Consider the following 22,231-nt stretch of genomic DNA (forward strand, 5'->3'; position numbering starts at 1 on the left):
GAGCATTCTTTGGCATTGCCTTTCTTTGGGATTGGAATGAAAACTGACCTTTTCCAGTCCTGTGGCCACTGCTGAGTTTTCCAAATTTGCTGGCATATTGAGTGCAGCACTTTCACAGCATCATCTTTCAGGATTTGGAATAGCTCAACTGGAATTCCATCACCTCCACTAGCTTTGTTTGTAGTGATGCTTTCTAAGGCCCACTTGACTTCACATTCCAGGATATCTGGCTCTATGTCAGTGATCACACCGTCGTGATTATCTGGGTCGTGAAGATCTTTTTTGTACAGTTCTTCTGTGTATTCTTGCCATTTCTTATTAATATCTTCTGCTTGTGTTAGGTCCATACCATTTCTGTCCTTTATCGAGCTCATCTTTGCATGAAATGTTCCTTTGGTATCTCTGATTTTCTTGAAGAGATCCCTAGTCTTTCCCATTCTGTTGTTTTCCTCTATTTCTTTGCATTGATCGCTGAAGATGGCTTTCTTATCTCTTCTTGCTATTCTTTGGAACTGTACATTCAGATGTTTATATCTTTCCTTTTCTCCTTTGCTTTTCGCTTCTCTTCTTTTCACAGCTATTTGTAAGGCCTCCCCAGACAGCCATTTTGCTTTTTTGCATTTCTTTTCTATGGGAATGGTCTTGATCCCTGTCTCCTGTACAATGTCACGAACCTCTGTCCATAGTTCATCAGGCACTCTATCTATCAGATCTAGGCCCTTAAATCTATTTCTCACTTCCACTGTATAATCATAAGGGATTTAATTTAGGTCATACCTGAATGGTCTAGTGGTTTTCCCTACTTTCTTCAATTTAAGTCAATTTGGCAATAAGGAGTTCATGGTCTGAGCCACAGTCAGCTCCTGGTGTTGTTTTTGCTGACTGTATAGAGCTTCTCCATCTTTGGCTGCAAAGAATATAATCAATCTGATTTCGTAATTATTTGAAATTCCAACTTAATTTAGTTTAAACTATAAAGGGATTTGCTGTCTATGGAAACAAAAATTCCAGGCTTTGATTGAACTTCTGGCAGTATTTCATCCTGGGGACCGAGAAACCAAACACCCGTTTCCTCTCTGCTCTCTGAAACAGTAGTAGTGGTGTTAGTCACTCAGTCATGTCCAACTCTCTGTGACTGCACGGACTATAGACCACCAGGCTCCTCCATCCATGGGATTCTCCAGGCCAGAATACTGGAGTGGGTAGCCATTCCCTTCTCCAGAGGGTCTTCCCTACCCAGGGATCAAACCCAGGCCTCATACATTGCAAGCAGATTCTTTACCATCTGAGCTACAGGGAAGATCTGAAACATTGGTATTACACAAAGACTGGGTTCCTGCGTGTTTTATGGTAGCTGCCAATCAGCATCTTGTTTATATCTGGATAAAGAGGAAATTTCAGTAACTGTCACAACCGCTAGGAATTGCTTTCTCTTGTTTTCTTATCTTCTCTTGGGTAACCCTTGGTCTAAATATAGGATTGTTGGTTGGATTAAGATCATTAGGTCAAGGGAGTTCCCTGGTTTCCCAGTGGTTAGAGATCCATGCTTCCATTGCAGGGGCATGAGTTTGATCCATGGCCAGGGAACTAAGATCTCCCAGCCACGTGGTGTGGCCAAAAAATAAAAAATCATCAGGGTTGAACCCTGGATTTAGGGTTAGAGTAATCCCATATAAACTGCATAGCTGCAATAAAATGGGGGAGGGATAAATTTGCCCACAGAAAATCAGGGTATTTTTGGTAGAAAGAGGAAGAAATGGGTACTAGAAAGCAACTGACAAATATCTGCTACAAAAAACAATTTGGCTGAAGCTATACAAGAAATATTCATAGTTTGCTATCTAGCACAAACACACAAAAGAAAGGCGGATAATTCCTTCCTGAGAGGCCTGAATGGAGGAATGGAAAAGCTAGAAAGAATAATTTTGCTGGGATTTCAGCTAGCAGTGGTGGTTGCTGTTGCTCTGAAGAAGGTTTAAGGAGTTGCTGCTGTTTTTATAAAGCCCAGCAGTTAAAATGTATCATATTATATATGAAACGAATCACCAGTCCAGGTTTGATGCATGATACAGGATGCTTGGGGCTGGTGCACTGGGATGACCCAGAGGGATGGTACAGGAAGGGAGGTGGGAGAGGGGTTCAGGATGGGGAACACGTGTATACCCGTGGCGGATTCATGTTGATGTATAGCAAAACCAATACAATATTGTAAAGTAATTAGCCTCCAATTAAAATAAATAAGTTTATATTAAAAAAAATAAGAAGAAGAAGAAAAATTACATTTTAAAAGATTGTGAAAACAAAGAATATGAACCAACAACTGCATGTTGTCCATAAAGCCCCCAATATTATCTGGTTCTTGACAGGAAAAGTATGCCAACCCCTGGTGCAGTCAGTCCATAAGAGTGAAATTTCACTACCTCCTAAATAATTAAGGCAAAATAACAAAGTTTAGGGAATCTGGGACTCAAAAGACCCAATTTACAAGAAGCATTATTTTAGAATTAAGACTTTAGTATCTTTCTCAACTGCAAAATAATTCCTTCAGAATCCTAAATGAAAATAACTTTCATCTATGTAATACATGAATACCTTGCTTGTTTCTCATTTGGTGGTTGCCAGGACTGGGGGAGGGAAGGACGTGCATAGAAATAGGCAGTAGGAGATTAAAAAGAGACAGACACATTATTGATTCTGCACACAAGGCCAGCAGTTGTCAGATTCTTACTGACCACATACTGACCAAGTAGTCATGGCATACAAATGAAATTAGCTCCATGTCTTCCAAAGTTCTAGGTTCTAAGATGTCATGTTCAGTGATGTCATAGAGAAGGTACCCTTATACTCCGGCCAGGATGCTATAATTGGTAAGAGACAGCTACAGTCTGCCAACTGAACCAACAGGAGAGCTTTGTCAGCAATTCCCAGGTGTAAATCATGGTGCAGAATATTAGAGACATGGCAAGTATTCATTTGGCGGTCTCTTGAGAGCAGATTTGATTAGCTCTAAGTAATATTTGCTCCACGCAGTACATCTTTGTTGCTCCGAGGCGAGAAGAGTTTGTTTTTTTAATGCTTTTTCTTCATGCTGTTTCTTGAGGGATGGCATTCTGTGGAGAATAGCCAAGAGCAAAGTTGATCAAAAAGAGTTTTACCCCTTCCTGCTTCTCATTTCTTGCTTTTACTCTAGCTAGATCCAGACCAGCTTGTAACATATCTCATCCTATATCTGATCCTACCAATTTTACTTTGATTGTACCTGGAAATTTTTCTGGAAGTAAAACAGTCCACATTTTTCTCTTATCCTAGGAAAGAGAACCCCTGGACAGGGGGCATTAGTAATTGTTGAGGTGGTATTTCATAAAGCCACTTGCCATCCATTGTCCAGTGGTACCGCTGTAACAGACCTCAATACATGTAAAGGCCAGGGATAATTATTTATAAAGAAGAAAATTGCCTTTAAAAGAGTAGAGAGGTGAAGCAGGCATTAGCATCCAGACATTCTGATACCCACTCATTTCAGGGGGACCAGGAGCTGGAGGGAAGGGGGAGGCGTAGGGCCTGGGTCTTCCCTCCACTAGCACCTTCAGACTTAGACTTTTGACAGTTTCCCAAACATGCTTGTGTTTAAGATCACAAATATGAGACCAACCAGATTGAAAGAAGGTATGGCCAAGTAACTTTGGCTTAAGAAAATGTTTTAAATATAGCATATACTTGCTAATGATTTTACTCATTCTTTTCTTTTTTTTTTGGTTTCCTGGGAATCTCACAGAGAAGCCCTCTCCATCTCCTTCTTAGGTACCTTTTCTGAGGACCTATTGTTTCCTTTATGCCTTTATTCAAACATTACATCGAGGTGGTCCTTGGCCACCCAGACTGAAATTGTAATCCAACTCTCATCCTTCCTTTTTATTTTATTCTTCTCCTTTTTTTCTTTGGGCTTCTCTGGTAACTCAGCTGGTAAAGAATCCGCTTGCAATCTGGGAGACCTGGGTTTGATCCCTGGGTTGGAAAAGATCCCCTGGAGAAGGGAACGGCTACCCACTCCAGTATTCTGGCCTGGGGAATTCCATGGACTGTATAGTCCATGATGTCGCAAAAAGTTGGACACGACTAAGCTGCTTTCACTTTTTTTCTTTATTAGCAGTGATCACAAATTTACTATATATTTCACTTATCTCACCGTTGCTGCTGCTGCTACTGCTAAGTCGCTTCCATCGTGTCTGACTCTTTGCGACCCCAGAGATGGTTACTGTTGACTTTCCCCTAAATGCAGACTTCATGAAGGGAGGGGGTGGAATGTTTTGTCTTTTTGTCCATGCTGCATCCTAGCAGTGTGTCCAGTACCCGGCACAGAGTAGGCCTTAACTGGTACATGTGGGATCACTCTGTACCATGGAGTATTACCTACAGAGAACTTAGCCAAGTCAAGTTCGTGGGACCAACTAGGTCAGTTTATACCCTAATAACTACTGGGAAGTGAAGAGTTGGGGGTTTCTGAAGATGACCTCTAACTTACAACTTCAGAAGCAAGTGAGAAGTGGAGGTGGCGTGGCTCTCTGAAAAGTTAATCACTCCTCTCTTGGAGGCATATTATTAAAGGAAGAATGTGTCTTCTTTGAGTTATCAGTTTCACCTCCTGAAAGGAAGTCAAATGACGGTGTAATTGTCAGGACTCCCCTGTTATAGAGTGTATTCCATCTGTATGGAATAAATCCCATCCCTATTTCCAGTGATAGGCCCCAATTGACTTAACTCAATTACTGATCCCACCCCTCCATCTTAATTAGTGGTCCAGGGATGAGTGAATGATGGCATTTGGGCTAGAGAGAGAGAGAGAGAGAGTAAGCTCCATTACCATAAAGAACTCAGGAGGCAATTTTCTATAGTGGTTAAGGAAATGGACCTTGGAGTCAAACTAGTAAGGTTAGTAACCCCAACTATGACACTCACCAGCTGGTTGACCTTGAGAAAGTTTAAAAATGTTATTTTATTCATCTATGAAATGGGGATAATAATGATAATACTGCATAGGGTGGTTGTAAAGATTAAGGAAGAGAATACCAGCCATAGAGTAAATTAGGTACTATTATTGCAATTCCAGTGAGAAAAGGAAAAATAAATCCTTAACAGAACACTGTGTATTAGCAGATTATTCATTTAGTCAACTAAATGCTCCCTGAGTACTTACCATGTGCCACTTAGGGGCCATGAAGGCACAGAAGTGAATCAGGACTGGGCTCTGTGGGGGACTTGTTGGAAAGTCGTGAATGAAATAAGTACTGTAGGACATTGTTCACAAAGCAATCAAGCATAGATACCATGACATGAGGTCCCAAAAGGGAAGTCTTACTTTATTTAGATGATACAGATAGCTGATAGAAAATTCACTTAAGACATTCAGCAAGAAGCATGTCTTATCCTTAAATGTATGGTTTTAACTATAGCTTTAATAATGATCAGCCTCCCCCCCAAAAAAAAACAAACAAAAACAAAAAATGATTAAAGGTGCTGAATTAGCTTCTGTTTAGATTTCTCTGTTAATGCATGTTTAGGTCCTTGTTTTAAAAAATTAGATGTAGATATCCACCTTGAACACCCATTCATCCTCACCCTCTACCCCTCATCTCTCATTGACCAGTCTCAGTCTCTTGCCAGAGGTATCCAGCCATTATCAACCATCATTACCAATCCATCTGGTAAATAGAATCCTAAAGTTTTTGTGGGGTTGCGAAGAGTTGGACACGACTGAGTGACTGAACTGAACTGAACTGAAAGTTTTTGGCACCCCACTCCAGTACTTTTGGCTAGAAAATCCCATGAACAGAGGAGCCTGGTGGGCTGCAGTCCATGGGGTCACTAGAGTTGGACACAACTGAGCGACTTCACTTTCATTTTTCACTTTCATGCATTGGAGAAGGAAATGGCAACCCACTCCAGTGTTCTTGCCTGGAGAATCCCAGGGGCGGAGAAGCCTGGTGGGCTGCCGTCTATGGGTTCGCACAGAGTCAGACTCGACTGAAGCGACTTAGCAGCAGCAGCAGCAGCATGTATACTTAGGAAGATAAATATATATATGCCCTCAGGGACATTTAGGAAAGATTGGGTTCCCTGGAGAACAATGGGGTGGGCACCATAACTATGCTGTCATTTTGTGCCTTGCTTGACTATATGAGATTCAGTGACTGTACACATTTCCTCATTTATGTTCTGGTCTCAGGATGAATTAAAAGCATTTTTGAAAGCTGCTGGAAACAAACTCGTGGTAATTGAATTCTCAGCAAAATGGTGTGGGCCTTGCAAAAGGATTTATCCTGTTTTTCATGTAAGTATCATCAGCGTCTATTTCACAGTTTTTTAGAAGGAATTTAAAGTCCTTGAATACTTTTCCCAATAAATCTTAAAAGTTTGGCAGTTACGAGCCATTATGGGGTGATAGTTTTTCCCCCACTTAGTGCCCACTTCCTTATTACTATTGTTATTTTAATCTTTAAAATGTTATTGATGGATAGTTGATTTACAGTGTTGTGTTAGTTTCAAGCATACGGCACAGTGATTCACTTAGATGGATAGATAGGGGTATAGAGACAGAGATATTTTTTTCATATTCTTTTTTCTTATAAGTTATTATAAAATATTGACTATAGTTCCCTGGTCCTTGTTGGTTATTTGTTTTATGTATATCAGTGTGTATGTGTTAATCCCAATAAATAATCCCAACACAAACTTCCTAATTTATCCCTCCCCCTCCTTTCTTTGTTAGTAAGCATAAGTTTGTTTTAAAATAATTGTACTACCCAAGGCAATCTACAGACTCAATGCAGTCCTCATCAAATTGCCAATGGCTTTCTTCACAGAGCTAGAAAAAAAATTTTTTAATTTGCATGGAAACAAAGCAAATAGCAATCTTGAGAAAGAAAATTGGAGTTGGAAGAATCAGGCTTCCTGACTTCAGACTATACTACAAAGCTACAGTAATCAAAACAGCATGGTACTGGCACAAAAGCAAACATGTAGATCAATGGGACAGGATAGAAAGCCAAAAATAAACCCACATACCTATGATCAATTTATGAAGATCAGTTTATCAAGAGGCAAGACTATAAATGGAGAAGAGACTGTACAGTCTCTTCAGTAAGTGGTGCTCAGAAAACTGGACAGCTAGATGTAAAAGAATGAAATTATAGCATTCACTAGCACCATATAAAAATGGTATTAAAATAATAATCTAAATGGATTAAAGATCTAAATGTAAAACCAAATACCATAAAGGAAAATATAGGCAGAACACTCTTTGACATAAATTGCAACAATGTCTTTTTAGATCCATCTTCTAAAGTAATGAAAATAAAAACAAAAATAAACAAATGGAACCTGATTACACTTAAAATCTTCTGCATGGAATCATAGTTTTTTTTGGAAGCGTCCTGCTTAACCTGAAGATAATTTAGTGAGATCTAATTAGATCATTAGTACACACACCAGATTAATACTGTTTATTTGTGGATAATTCTACAAGGATCATCAAAATGTGCGAAAGAGTACAGTTGTATAAAGGAATGGATTATTCATAATAATGACATTTTACCAAAGTTCTAGAGTTCAGAACTTCCAAATATTGGAATAGATTACAGATGAACATGGTATTTTTTAAACTATAATAAAAAAGAGTAAACTACCCCCAATCTTTCAACCCCATTATCAGAAGAAATCCTATGTCTTACTTATTCCTTTCATATCTGAGCTCCTTTATAAAATTTCTTTGTAAAATATTCCACTTAATTGTAATCATATGTTTATATTCAGGTCTTTTTCCATCTACACATTGGTTTATATTTTTATCAACTCTCCAGATTATACTTTCCATGTCCATACAGTGTTTCATCTAGTTAATTTTTCTGTTACCCCATTTAAGTGTTTATACCATTTGGTGGGGGGAGTGTACAACATGCTGCAGAAAGAAACTCAGGACATTTTCTTTTCATTTCTCCTTCTGCACAGAAGTTTCACATTTATGGTCCATTTTGTGCAATTTCCTACTTCAGTTATAAAGTTCAGATTTCTCTACACAACCGAAAATATATTATTTTTCAGCAGGGTTTCTAACATTTCAATTTTTTGACTTAAACTCTTAAATCTACTTGAATTCATTCTAACCAGTCATAAACTTTGATATTTAAAAGAAACATATTCAGATAACGAAATTCGCTACATGACATCAGTTCAGTTCAGTCATGTCCAACTCTTTGTGACCCCATGGACTGCAGCACGCCAGGTTTCCCTGTCTATCACCAAATCCTGGAGCTTACTCAAACTCATGTCCATTGAGTCAGTGATGCCATCCTACCACCTCATCCTCCGTCATCCCCTTCTCCCTCCACCTTCAATCTTTCCAGCATCAGGGTCTTTTCCAGTGAATCAGTTCTTCACATCAGGTGGCTGAAGTATTGGAGTTTCAGCTTCAACATCAGTCCTTCCAATGAATATTCAGAATTGATTTCCTTTAGGATTGGCTGGTTAGATCTTCTTGCAATCCAAGGGACTCTCAAGAATCTTCTCCAACACCACAGTTCAAAAGCCTGCACGTAGCAACAAAGACCCAGAGCAGCCAAAATTAATTAATGAAAAAAAAAAAAAAAGCTGAATCAGTTCTTTGGCGCTCAGCTTTCTTTATACTCCAACTCTCACATCCATACATGACTACTGGAAAAACCATAGCCTTGACTAGATGGACCTTTGTTGACAAAGTAATGTCTCTGCTTTTTACTATGCTGTCTAGGTTGGTCATAGCTTTTTTTCCAGGTAACAAGTGTCTTTTAATTTCATGGCTGCAGTCACCATCTGCAGTGATTTTGGAGCCCAAGAAAATAAAGTCAGCCACTGTTTCCATTGTTTCCCCTTCTGTTTGCCATGAAGTGATGGGACCAACTGCCATGATCTTAGTTTTCTGAATGTTGAGTTTTAAGCCAACTTTTTCACTCTCCTCTTTCTGGCTCTTTAGTTCTTCGCTTTCTGCCATAAGGGTGGTATCATCTGTATATCTGAGGTTATTGATACTTCTCTGGGCAATCTTGATTCCAGCTTGTGCTTCATCCAGCCCAGTATTTCACATGATATATATAAGTTAAATAAGCAGAGTGACAATGTACAGGCTTGATGTACTCCTTTCCCAATTTGGAACCAGTCTGTTGTTCCGTGTCCAGTTCTAACTGTTGCTTCTTGACCTGCGTACAGGTTTCTCAGCAGGCAGGTCAGGTGGTCTGGTATTCCCATCTCTTTCAGAATTGTCCACAGTTTATTGTGATCCACACAGTCAAAGGCTTTGGCATAGTCAATAAAACAGAAATAGATGTTTTGCTGGAACTCTCTTGCTTTTTCCATGATCCAGCAGATGTTGGCAGTTTGATCTCTGGTTCCTCTGCCTTTTCTAAATCCATCTTGAACATCTGGAAGTTCACAGTTCACATATCAACATCTATTTTGTGCCTAAAATTATTGGAATATCTACAGCACATATTTTAATATCTGGCAGGCCTCTCTATTCAGACACTTAAAACTTAAGGGTCTCCAATGTTTAGCTTTAGGAGTATAAATATCCTTACCTGCCACAAAGTCAAAGCTGATCAGATTTTATTTCCCAACAGGCATTTTAGGCTCAGGCTTAGTAACCCCTTCTTCCCTTCATACCTTTAGGCCCTGAGAATGGCTGGGGTTGTGTCCAGGCTCTCAGAGCTCCTCCACACCCATCCTTAACTTTACAGTTATTTATAGTTAGCCCTTTGGTGATAAACTTCCCTAAATTATCCTAACTTGAATGTGCTGTTTTCTGTTGGAATCCAGACTAATGTACACACAGTTTAGTTTTTTTTTTTTTTTAATTTGGGTGTATCCACACTCTGAAATACTATTCAGATGATAAAAAGAGTCAAGTAGACCCATACATAATGATGAAATTCTCTCCAAGACAACATAGAATTAAGTAAAAAGAGAACAATATAGGAAAATTTATGGATATAGTACCATTTATGTAAAGCAGAGATAAATATCCATATATATATATATACACACCAGGGCTCCCTGGTCGCTCAGACAGTAAAGAATTTGCCTGCAATATGGAAGACCTGGGTTCAATCCCTAGGTTGGGAAGATCCCCTGGAGAAGAGCACAGCAAACCACTCCAGTATTCTTGCGTGGAGAATCCCATGGACAGAGGAGCCTGGAGGGCTACAGTCCATGGGGTCACGAATGAGCGACTAAGCATGCAGACTGTATCTGTGTGTGTATATATCAGTATGTATGTAGACAAAGAGGAGCAGAAGATGCATAGCAAATGGTTTTTTTTCTGTGAAAGGGAGTGAAAATTGGAGTAGGGTTGAGAATAGGGAAATTTCATATTTTGCTTTATTTTTCTTGTGATGTTTGAACTTTTACAAGAGAATGTATTTATGTATTCTGTGTCATTTTTTTAAAACCCACAGTACCTAATGGATTTGGAGAAAAGGCTTTTATTACTCTAGGGTACTGTATCAGTCAGAGCTCAAAAACTGGAAACAGGAACCAAATTAGATAGAAAAAAACTTTAATACAAGGAATTAAATGCTCATAAAATCATTATAAGGCTGGATGAATGGGCTCCAGACTGGAACCCCAAGAATGACTCAAGAGCACCACAGACCCATTTGAGGGGATCCTAACTTTGCCATAATGAGATATGAGAGGAGATGAGAGGCCACCACTGGGAGAAAACAACAACAATAGCATCTGGGGAGTCAGAACCAGAATCTGGAAGCTGGTGCTGGGGCACTGGATCCTTTAGATCCAGCAGCATGGAGGTAGCATGATCTTGCTCTCCAGCAGGAACATCCAAAGACAAAAAGAAAGTAGCTCCGTCTCACTTCTGCCTTCCCAGTCTTACCTGCATGCGTCTCATTGGTGAAACCAGTTTGCATCCAGAACTCTAGCTGCAAGGGAATCCGAGGAATCTTTCCCTTTTCCCTTTTCCAGGCTCTGCAGGAAGGTGGAATGGAAGTGAGCTGACAACACCGTTACTCTAGGTGGGGAAGAATCCAAGATATTTTCAAATACACAAAAACTGAAAGTTGACCACCCACAGTCTCTACTAAAGGATGTCTGGTAATAAGAAAAAGTAAATCATAACTGAAAGTGGTTTTTAAGAAGTGATTTAAAGCTTTTAAGTCTTAAGTGAATTCCATGGTCCCATTTGATCTGGGCCTTGAGGACTGAAAGCAAGGGCCAGCAACCTTGTCTGTAGAGGTTAAAGACAGTCAATATTTTCAGGTTTATGGGCTGTATGGTCTATAGTATATATACTCAGCTTTGGTGTTGTAGCACAAAAGCAGGCAATGGCAATATGCAAATGAATGGGCAAATGTGTTCCACTAAAATTTTGTTCATGAGACCATATGGAGTCCTGGATTTGGTGTATAGGGTAAAGATTGCTGACTCTGGGCTAAGAGAATCACCAGGCATAGATCCCCAAACAGAGCATTTTTGAGAAAAGGGAGATTATAAATTTGTTGAGAAATTGTATGGTTTGATCATGAGAAGGCATGTACTCTGTGAGGCTCGTTTTCAGTTTATACAGTGGAAGTGGCAACCCATGAGCCTTGAAAGAAAGCTGAGCCCAGAGGGGAAAGACCCTTGTGTTATAGCTTAATGAGCTGCTGTAGAGTCATAACGAAGAAGCCAATGGCGCACCACTCCAGTACTCTCGCCTGGCAAATCCCACGGACGGAGGAGCCTGGCGGGCTGCAGCACATGGGGTCGCAAAGAGTCAGACACGACTGAGCGACTGCACTTTCACTTTCCACTTTCATGCATTGGAGAAGGAAATGGCAACCCACTCCAGTATTCTCGCCTGGAGAATCTCAGGGACGGCAGAGCCTGGTGGGCTGTCGTCTATGGGGTCGCACAGAGTCGGACACCACTGAAGCGATTTAGCAGCAGCAGCAGAGTCATAAAGAATGTTAAGGGTTTTGCAATGATCAGCTGTGAATTTGGGGGAAATACTTTTGGCAGTTTGTGTAAGAATGGGCTAGAAAGGCTGAGGCAGGTAACCCAAGTTTAACAACAATGTCAGTGATGGATTTATCAGAACTAGGGTGGTGGTTTGGGGAGAAAAAGGAAAGATCAAATTCAGGAGACAGTTTAGAGTGAAGATCAACAGAATAGGTGACTAGATGGTAACAGATTGTATGGGAGGAAGAATAGAGCAGAAGGAGGAGTTTTTGTTGAGGACAGAGGATGGTCTGTTGTGGATGGTATGGCATAGAGAGGGAAGGAAGTGTTCATAAGGGACACCAGTCAGTCTAGCAAGAAACCCACATCTGTACCAGGTCTTCTGGCTACTACTCAGTACAAAAATGACAACCCTATCCATTTCCTGTCAGACTTGGGAAACTCTGAAAACTTCATCAATAGAACCTGACTCTGGAATCAGATGTCCATATCTGTCCAATCCATTTCCCTACCTGACTGCTACCAGGGAACATCCACATATCTTAAACTTGAAAAGCACAAGTCAGTTTCCCCAGAGTTCCTGGGCATCACCATCTTCCTGCCAGGCATGGAGATGCTGCCAATCAAAATCAGCGTCTATTTTTTAATCTGAAAAGTACTCTAAAATGCCAAAGGCCTTCATGTTTATCATCCAAGAATTTCCCCCTAATTTCCCCATCTTGATGAACCACTGAAGAAAGAACTCCCACTTAGGGCACATTCTATGGACATACAACTGGAGAGAATCCCTTCAACAGAGCTCTGCACCTACCGTCCACCTAATCAGTTCATGTCATGCTGCTTCCTTCCTGTCCGTGGGTGCAGCCCCCAGTGACAGCTCTGTCTGCTGTTACCTCCACTTGGTCATGCTCCGGAGACCTCACACCACCGTGGAAGAGAGGTTTCATTTGAAACAGCTCGATGGGAATGCTTGAGATAGGATGTAATGCAAACAAATCAATATCCCATTAAGTACCTTTACAGAATAAGCACAGCTGTCTGGAAAAAAAGAATATCCCAGGAGCTGACATTTACAGGCTGCTTCTGCATCCGTTACCGTACGCCCATTATACCACCACCATTATCTCCACCACTGTCAAAGATGCTTCCAGAACGTCTGGAACAGAAGCAGAGAAGAGTTGTTTTTCCCTATTCCCATTTTCCATTTTCCTGCAAATGCTTCCCATTGGCAGAACCTAACAGGAAGACAACTGGCAGAGTATTCTGGGAAATCTAGTTTTGATACATAACACAGACTTTAGACTCTGGTTCTGCCATTGATCTTTGCTTGACTTTGGCAACACCCAGCCCTTGACTTCTGTCCTTAAGATTCTAGGCAGTAGTGCCAGGATGATGCTTAGCTCTCTTTTCTCAGCTCTTTTATTTGGTTCTTGCTCTTGCTAAAAGACACTGCTAGTGTGTGATTTAATCTTAACATTAAGCTAATGGGAAATTTTTATTCTTTTGAAGGCAATGTCTGTGCAATACCGAAGCGTCATGTTTGCTAATGTGGATGTGGACAATGCTCGGGTAAGAATCTTAAATCCCTCCTTGTAGATTCGTAAAATCCAGTGTGATGTTGAAATGCTGTCTCAGTGATTATACAAGCAGTTTAAAGTGTAATGAAGCAGTAAATGCCTTCATAAGGTTCTTGTATGTTTTGTATTCTTTAAAAGACAATAAATATGTGGCTCTCCTGCTGTGTGCCCTTCTCGCACACTATGGTAGAATTCACTGATCAGTCCAGTGTTTTTCATCAATTTCTCTTGACTCTGCCCCACAGTCCTACCCAACAGAATTGCTCTAGACAGACAATACCAGTTGGTTAGAGTTGGGCTCAAAGTGAAAAATGATTTTCACCCCTGTTGTTGTTCTTCAGTTGCTAAGCTGTGTCTGACTCTTTGTGACCCCATGGACTGCAGCACACCAGGCTCCTCTATCCTTCACTATCTCCTGGAGTTTGCTCAAATTCATGTCCATTGAGTTGGTGATGCTATCTAACCATCTCATGCTCTGCTGCCCTCTTCTCCTTTTGCCTTCAATCTTTCTGAGCATCAGGGTATTTTCCACTGAATCCGCTCTTTGCATTAGGTGGCCAAAGTATTCAAGCTTCAGCATCAGCCTTTCCGATGAATACTAAAAGGGTTGACTTCTTTTAGGATTGACTAGTTTGATCTCCCTGCTATGCAAGAGACTCTCAAGAGTCTTCTCCAGCACCACAGTTTGAAAGTGTCCGTTCTTCAGTGTTCAGCCTTCTTTATGGTCCAGCTCTCACATCTGTATATGACGATTGGAATAACCATGTGTGGCTAGTTGCTCAGTCATGTCTGACTCTTTGCGGCTCCACAGACTGTAGCCTACTAGGCTCCTCTGTCCATAGAGATTCTCTAGGCAAGAATGCTGGAGTGCGTTGCCATGCCCTCCTCCAGGCAATCTTTCCAAGCCAGGGATTGAACCCACATCTCCCACACTACAGGCAGATTCTCTACCATCTGATCCACCAGGGAAGCCCAAGAATACTGGAGTGGGTAGCCTATCAGTTCTCTAGGGGAAAGTTCCTGACCCAGGAATCGAACCAGGGTCTCCTGCATTGCAGGAGGATTCTTTACAAGCTGAGCTACCCGGGAGGCCCAGGCCTTTGTCAGTAAAGTGATGCTTCTCTTTTTAATATGCTGTCTAGGTTTGTCATAGCTTTCATTCCAAGGACGAAGCATCTTTTAATTTCACCCCTGTAATAGATTATTAATAAATTTCTAAAATCCAATTCTGTGCGTTACAGACATTTTTACGTACCTTGCTTTCCCCTTTCTATAGCTTATGCTTTTTGTGGAGTTCTGTTTGTGTGTGTGTGTGTGGACTTTTTTAAGCATCACAGGGAATTCCAGGAAACATTTCCCTTTTTTCTCTAGAGTCTTTCTTCCTCATCCCAGCCCCACCCCCACCGCCAAATAATCAGCCTCATGTTTTCAATCAACATGTGCTTATTAATACATACAATGTGTCTAAAAACTTATTCTTCCTAGTATTTGTTATTTTAAAATGAAGAAAAATAGCAGTAATAAGTGGCCTGTGTATACATTGGATTGAATTTAAGCTTTATAATTAAACAATCTATTATTTACCCTTACTGCCCTTTAACAGTTTTGTGACCACTTATCTGTTAACCTCTATAAATGTCAGTTTCTCTATATGTAAAACAAAGTAATAATATTTAACAGAATATGAAAAAACATTATGGCATTATACCCAGAATGTAATAAAAGTTCCATTTTTCTATTTCCCTCAAAGTGTGACAGTGTTTAATTGTCCTTTACGCTGAATCGTGTGCCGTGCATTCAGAATAAACAGCTAGGATTATTATCTGTCAGATATTCAAAGACTTGTGCAGCTATCAGTACAATCAATTTTAGAAGGTATTTACAACTCCAAAAAGAAATATGCCCTCGTTAGTAGTCATCCCCTAGTTCCCTGTATCCACCACCTCAACCCTAGGTAACTGCTAGTCTCCCTTGTCTGTAGACTTGCTTATTCTGGCCATTTCTTATAAATGGAATTATAGAAAATGTGGTCTTTTGTGACTGGCTTCTCTCACTTAACATAAGTTTGTAAGATTCATCCATGGTGTAGCATGTATTAGTCTTCCATTCCCTTTTATTGCTGAATAATTTACTACCTCTTTTTTATCCATTCATTCTTTTATGGACATTTGGTTTGTTTGCAACTTTTGGGTATTATGACTAATACTGGCATAAACATTTAAGCATATATTTTCATTTCTCTTGGCTATTTATCTAGGAGTGGGATTATTGGGTCATATGATAACTCTATATTTAACTTATTGAGGAATTTATAAATTATCATACAAAGTACTGTACGACTTTACATTCCCACCAGCAATGTAAGAGGTTTCTTATTTCTCCATATCCTCAGCAGCATTAGTTCCTGTTCACTTTTTGATTTTTGTAGCTCTTTGTTTCTCAAGGTGAGACAAAATGCAGTTTTCTTTTCTAATAATGTATTCATTGTTGTCATTACTGTGGTCATGAAAATTATAATTTAGTGTGTGTTGGGAGTAGGGGTGGGCAGTAGGGGAAAGATTTGTTTTGATCCTGTGGGCAGCCATGAAATTAAAAGACGCTTGTTCCTTGGAAGAAAAGTTGTGACCAACCTAGACAGCATATTAAAAAGCAGAGATGTTACTTTGCTAACAAAGGTCCATCTACTCAAGGCTATGGTTTTTCCGGTAGTCATGTATAGATGTGAGAGTTGGACTATAAAGAAAGCTGAGTGCCAAAGAATTGATGCTTTTGAACTGTGGTGTTGGAGAAGACTCTTGAGAGTCCCTTGGACTGCAAGGAGATCCAACCAGTCCATCCTAAAGGAGATCAGTCCTGAATATTCATTGGAAGGACTGATGCTGAAGCTGAAACTCCAATACTTTGGCTACCCGATGTGAAGAACTGACTCATTTGAAAAGACCCTGATGCTGGGAAAGATTGAAGGCAGGAGGAGAAGGGGATGACAGAGGATGCGATGGTTGGATGGCATCACCAACTCAATGGACATGAGTTTGAATAAACTCCGGGAGTTGACAGTGGACAGGGAGGCCTGGTGTGCTGCAGTCCGTGGGGTCACAAAGGGCAACTGAGCGGCTGAACTGAACTGTGGGTGGCTAACTTTTGCTTGACTCTTAAACAAGATAAACAAAAAAGTGATACTTGAAATCAGATTGTAATGGATTAGAACAGTTGGGATTCTGATATATTTTCTTATCTCATGGCTACAAAATCTTTTACAGAAATGGGCAGTGAAAAGGTGTAAGGCATATAAGAAAGAAACACATAAGCCTTAAAATGCATGATATACCACTCCATGTCTAAGTGTGAGTTGTAAAGAGACCTTTACTCATTCTTACTTCTTTGCAATATACTCTTTCCATATTGGGCTCTGCTGGGGCCTTCTGCAGTCTTTCACAAGCTCTTTTAAATAGAGCTCATTTCGTTCCTCAGTCCTTCTGCTTTGGCTCCTAGAGCCCATCAGTGAGAAAGCTCAGGAATGCTGGAAACAGTCACTTTATGTTTTAAGATTCCTGGAGGCTTTGAGGATATGTTAGGAAAGTTCTTGGCAAGAGAATGTGTAAAGTATCAGCAATCCCCGGACTCTCAGACATGCCTCCTGAGATGTCACCAAGTACCATTCTTGGTCCAAAAAGAGGATATGAAAATGATGACTTCATTCCATTTCTTTTCTTTTCTAGGAGTTGGCCCAAACTTACCACATCAAAGCAGTACCCACATTTCAGTTGTTCAAGCAAACCAAGAAGGTATGTTTCTATTGTAGCTGGCAGGTTGAAATAGATCATAAAGCCATCAGAGTCTAAAAAAGGCCTGAGGTATCCTCGATGGATGAAACAACTGTACTTATTTTTATAGCAATGCAATTCTTAGTTTCTTTGCACTTACATATTGGCAAGGAGTTAAAAAAAAGGGGGGATGAACTGTGAGAAATCTCCCATTCAGACCATTTGAAGTGTCCAAATCTATACGAAATACCCCACTCTTACCTCTCTCTGGGGGCATGACCATTAAAAAATAACCTTACAACAAAAGACATGGTGAAATTCTAGCACAAATATATACACATTTTTAACAACACTTGAGTGAATGTCAATCAAAAGCAATCACAAGGTAATATGGCCTACTGGTTGACCAGGCAGGGTCTGGATTCAGATTTCTGTGGTTCAAAAACCAGTTCTTCCATTTCCTAGCAGTTTACTTACTAAGCTCTTGGTATCTTAGTTTCTCTATCTGTAAAAACATGAATCATAGCAAGTTTCCCCTTCCCTTATAGGATTGTTTTGAAAATGAAGTGAATTAACACAACTAAACTTTTTAGACCCTTCCTGACCCACGGATATGTTATGTTAGTTGTTATCTTGAAGATATTAATGGAATGATGTGTCTCAAATACTTTGTGTTATGAAACTAGTAATAATGTATATGACTGGGAGCACGGACACCTGTGTGTACCTTATGAAAGGTGATTTTGCAACATACTTAAGAGGAATAAACTGTTCATTCCCTTTCATACACCATCCAATTTGGGGGAACTTTTGCCGATGAAAATACCTCATGGAAAAATAAAATCTAAGTGCATGGTAATTGTAGCATTATTTCTAACAAAATATGGAAGCAATGTAAATGACTTTTTTTAGTCAAGTGGCTAAGTGATTTATGATACGTCTTGTCTATGTGTGTGCTGAGTTGCTTCAGTCATGTCTGATTCTTTGCGGCCCTGTGGAGTGTAGTCTGCCAGGCTCCTCCGTCCATGGGATTCTCCAGGCAAAAAACTGGAGTGGGTTGCCGTGCCCTTCTCCAGGGGATCTTCCTGACCCAGGGATCAAACACGCACATCTAACGTCTCCTGCATTGGTAAGCGGGTTCTTCACCACTAGGACTACCTGGGAAGCCCATCTAGTCTATGAAAGAGTATACAACTAAAAAGAGTTGTGAATAGAAAAGAAGCAGACTCCCAGATAGAGAAAACAAATTAGTGGTTACGGGTAGGAGTGCAATATAGGGGCAGAGGAGTGGGAGGCACAAACTGTTGGGTGTGACAGGCTCAAGGATGTATTGTACAACATGGGGAATATGGCCAATATTTTATAATAACTATAAATGGAAAGCAACCTTTCAAAATTATAAAAATGTTTTAGAATTTTTTAAATGCGTTAAAAAGATTCAATAAAATAAAAAGAGTTATAAGGAATACATATAAAGTAAAAAATTTCATACTTTACTTTTTTAAAAATTATGTCTACAGTATAAAGAATGAGATCATTTGATATGCTAGCTGTAGAATTTTATTTTCAATTTCTGCTTGTCCATATGTGCTTGCTGTAACATAATTGAGGCAATAGATTTAAATAATTCTTCCCCCAAAAGATAACACTACCTGTTTCCTCTCTTGAGTTTTTACTTTAAAATTGAAACAGTTCAACACATGCCTTCTCAACTCCGCTTACCTACATTATCAAATTGTTTGTGTGTCATCTTTTATTATCTTCTCTTCTCTTCCATCTCAGAAATGAAGATGTTTCCTCCTTTGAAGTCAGTTCCATCTGTCTCTTGACCACATCCCTCCCATCTGTGCCCTGCCTTTATCCATTAGTTATCCTGTTTCAAACCTGGTCATTGGACTCTGTTGTTTGCTACCCAGCTACCATTCTCCATTCCCTGTTAGCAGTTCTCTGATTTTCCTCCAGGAAACCAAGCCCTTTCTAGTCCTTAGTCCATGTACTTCCTTAGGGGTCCATCTCTAGGTGTAGACCAGTCAGTGAACTCCATCACCATCAGGAATGGGCCCTTCACTCCAGTCAAGCCAATCCAAACCCAACCAGAGCTAATTCCAGGATTTTGCTTAAGCAACTCGGTAAAAGTCTCTTATTTTGATTGCACTGAATTTGAACTTGGAAAGATATAGTGCTAAAGCTCCTATAGCTGGGTTGCCACCACAGGGAACCTAAAAATGAAGCTACCATACAGAGGAATGCAGAATCAGCCCAAGGAGTGCCCATGGCATTGATGGAACCCTGAATCTATGTATGTCTGAAGCCTGAACTACCCCCATAAATTCTTCAGTTATATAAACTTTGGGTTGCTTTTTCTGTCATTTGCAACCAAAACATTTCTAATGAATATGTCTGTTCTCTCAGACTATTCTCTTTTATTCATAATCTAACTCTTAAAAGAATTAGATGTATTCACTGCTTCCAAGTCTCATTTTCCACTCATTCCCTCATTTATGGTCTTGAAAGTTACCAAGGATCTTCTTGCACCTAGTTTAAATTCCCGTTTCTCAATCCTAGTACCCCTTGCTTACACCAAAGTGCATTAACTGATCAGCTTCTATACCCTGGAAACTTCCTCTTCTTTTGGCTTTGATCCCTGATTCCTCCCCAGGTTTTCCTCTGGCTTCTTTATCTCCAGTTGTTCTCACATGTGTTTTCCAAGGCTCTATCTTTTTTCCATTCTACCTTTCTCCATTAATAATTTCATCCCCCAATTCTAATTCTAGCTATAAATATCTTTAACTGAAACAATAGCCTCAAGTTCACACCAAAGCTCTTGTTTTCTTTTCCAAATAATTCCTTGCTCCATGTATGTTATCCTCTTATTTAAATTTTTATACCCCTCCTCTGCCGTTACCTACAGAATCAAGACTAGACCCTTGTATTCCAGTCTGAGTCGAATTTCTCCATGATTTTAACCCAGCCTATGTTCCCAAGCCCATTTTTTGTGTGACTCAGATCTTAACTTCGTACATTATTCTCATTCTCTTCCAATTACTTGGAGTTGTTCATGTCTGATTTGAAACCCCAGTGCCTAGGAGAATCCCCCCTCTATAGAAAACACACACTTTGTGTTTGATGGTGACTCAGTTGGTAAAGAATCCATCTGCAATGCAGGAGATCCAGGTCTGATCCCTGGGTTGGGAAGATCCCCTGGAGAAGGAAATGGTAACCCACTCCAGTACTCTTGCCTGGGAAATCCCATGGAGAGAAGAGCCTAGCGGGCTACAGTCCATAGGGTCACAACAGTCAGACACTACTTAGTAACTAAACCATCACCAATGAGTGAGCAAATGAATGAATGGGTGAACAAGTGAATCTTGCTGTCTTTCCCCTGCATCCCCCCACCAGCTTTGTCTCCCTTCCTGATTTTATCCTTGTATTAATCAGACTCAGAGAAATTTTCTCTCCAGCTCAGAACAGCTTTCTGGTTTCCTTCTCTTTACAGATGATATTGCTTGATGGCTGCTGCTACTCAACAGTTTTTTCCCTGTTTTATAAAAATAAAACTTTGGATTCTCAGTTGATTCTGTATTTAGGCTCTGGAGCAAATCCATAGCCATGCTTTTGAGGAAAGACTTGGTCCCGTTTGACCTCAGTTCTACTGGAGGTAAAAGAGCCCTGCCCTAGGGGTGGAGCAACCTCTTATCATCAAGTATTTCTTAACTGGTGTCTGTAGGGTGTGGATCCCTTTTGAATTAATGGAACAGGATACCTGTATTCTAGGGATCACTAAGGAGCTTCAATTTGAATTTTATGCTGATTAGCTAATGGAAAATAAAGTCAAATGACCCTGTCCATTAAGCTGATCTGCCTCCCTGTATTCTAACTGCCGAGTCATCCAGCAAGCCTTTGATTATCACATGGATATTTATCTCCCAAGAAATTTTCTTGAGACTAGAATTTCTTGTTGAATAGCACTAAATTAGCATGCTGATTATGGAGTTAATTTTTAAAACTTGGTATGTTATGTCATGATATCAAATGTTCAGATGCTAAGTCATGTCCGACTCTTTGCAACCTCATAAATTGCAGTATGCCAGACTTCCCTGTCCTTCTGTCACGCGCAGTTTGCTCAAACTCTTGTCCATTGAGTCAATGATGCCATCCAACCATCTCATCCTCTTTTGGCCCCCTTCTTCTCATGCCCTTGATCTTTTCCATCATCAGGATCTTTTCCAAGAGTCAGCTCTTCGCCTCAGGTGGCCAAAGTATTGGAGCTTCAGCTTCAGCATTAGTCCTTACAATGAATATTCAGGACTGATTTCCTTTAGGATTGGCTGGTTTGATCTTGCTGTCCAAGGGACTCTCAAGAGTCTTCTCCAGCACCACAATTCAAAAGCATCAATTCTTCGGTGCTCAGCCTTCTTCATGGTCCACCTCTCACATCGTACCTGACTACTGGAAAAGCCACAGCTTTGACTATATAGACTTTTATTGGCAAAGTGATATCTCTGCTTTTTAATATGCTATCTAGGTTTGTTACAGCTTTTCTTCCAAGGAGCAAGTGTCTTTTAATTTCATGGCTGCAGTCACTATCCACAGTGATTTTGGAGCCCAAGGAAATGAAATCTGCCACTGTTTCCATTTTATTCCCCATCTATTTGCCATGAAATGATGGGACCAGATGCCATGATCTTAGTTTTTTGAATGTTGGGTTTTCAGCCGGCTTTTTCACTCTCCTCTTTCACCTTTATCAAGAGGCTCTTTAGTTTCTCTTTACTTTCTGCCATATGGGTGGTGTCATCTGCATATCTGAGGTTGTTAATATTTCTCCCAGCAGTCTTGATTTCAGCTTGTGAGTCATCCAGCCCAGCATTTCACATGCTGTACTCTGCATATAAGTTAAATAAGCAGGGT

At 40.2% G+C, this 22,231-nt stretch overlaps 1 protein-coding gene across 1 annotated transcript in view; it reads left to right on the forward strand.

Moving 5' to 3' along the window:
• The first annotated feature begins 2,937 nt into the window (after window positions 1-2,937).
• TXNDC8 (thioredoxin domain containing 8) overlaps window positions 2,938-22,231 on the forward strand; it is a 32,331-nt gene continuing 13,037 nt past the window's right edge. Inside the window, exons 1-4 of the mRNA XM_070376078.1 lie at window positions 2,938-2,961; window positions 6,224-6,328; window positions 13,492-13,551; window positions 17,279-17,344. Coding sequence (XP_070232179.1) covers window positions 2,938-2,961; window positions 6,224-6,328; window positions 13,492-13,551; window positions 17,279-17,344 — 255 coding nt within the window. The remainder of the gene's footprint in view (window positions 2,962-6,223; window positions 6,329-13,491; window positions 13,552-17,278; window positions 17,345-22,231) is intronic.

This window comes from Bos mutus, chromosome 8 (genome assembly GCF_027580195.1).
Source record: "Bos mutus isolate GX-2022 chromosome 8, NWIPB_WYAK_1.1, whole genome shotgun sequence".
Lineage (NCBI taxonomy): Eukaryota > Metazoa > Chordata > Mammalia > Artiodactyla > Bovidae > Bos > Bos mutus.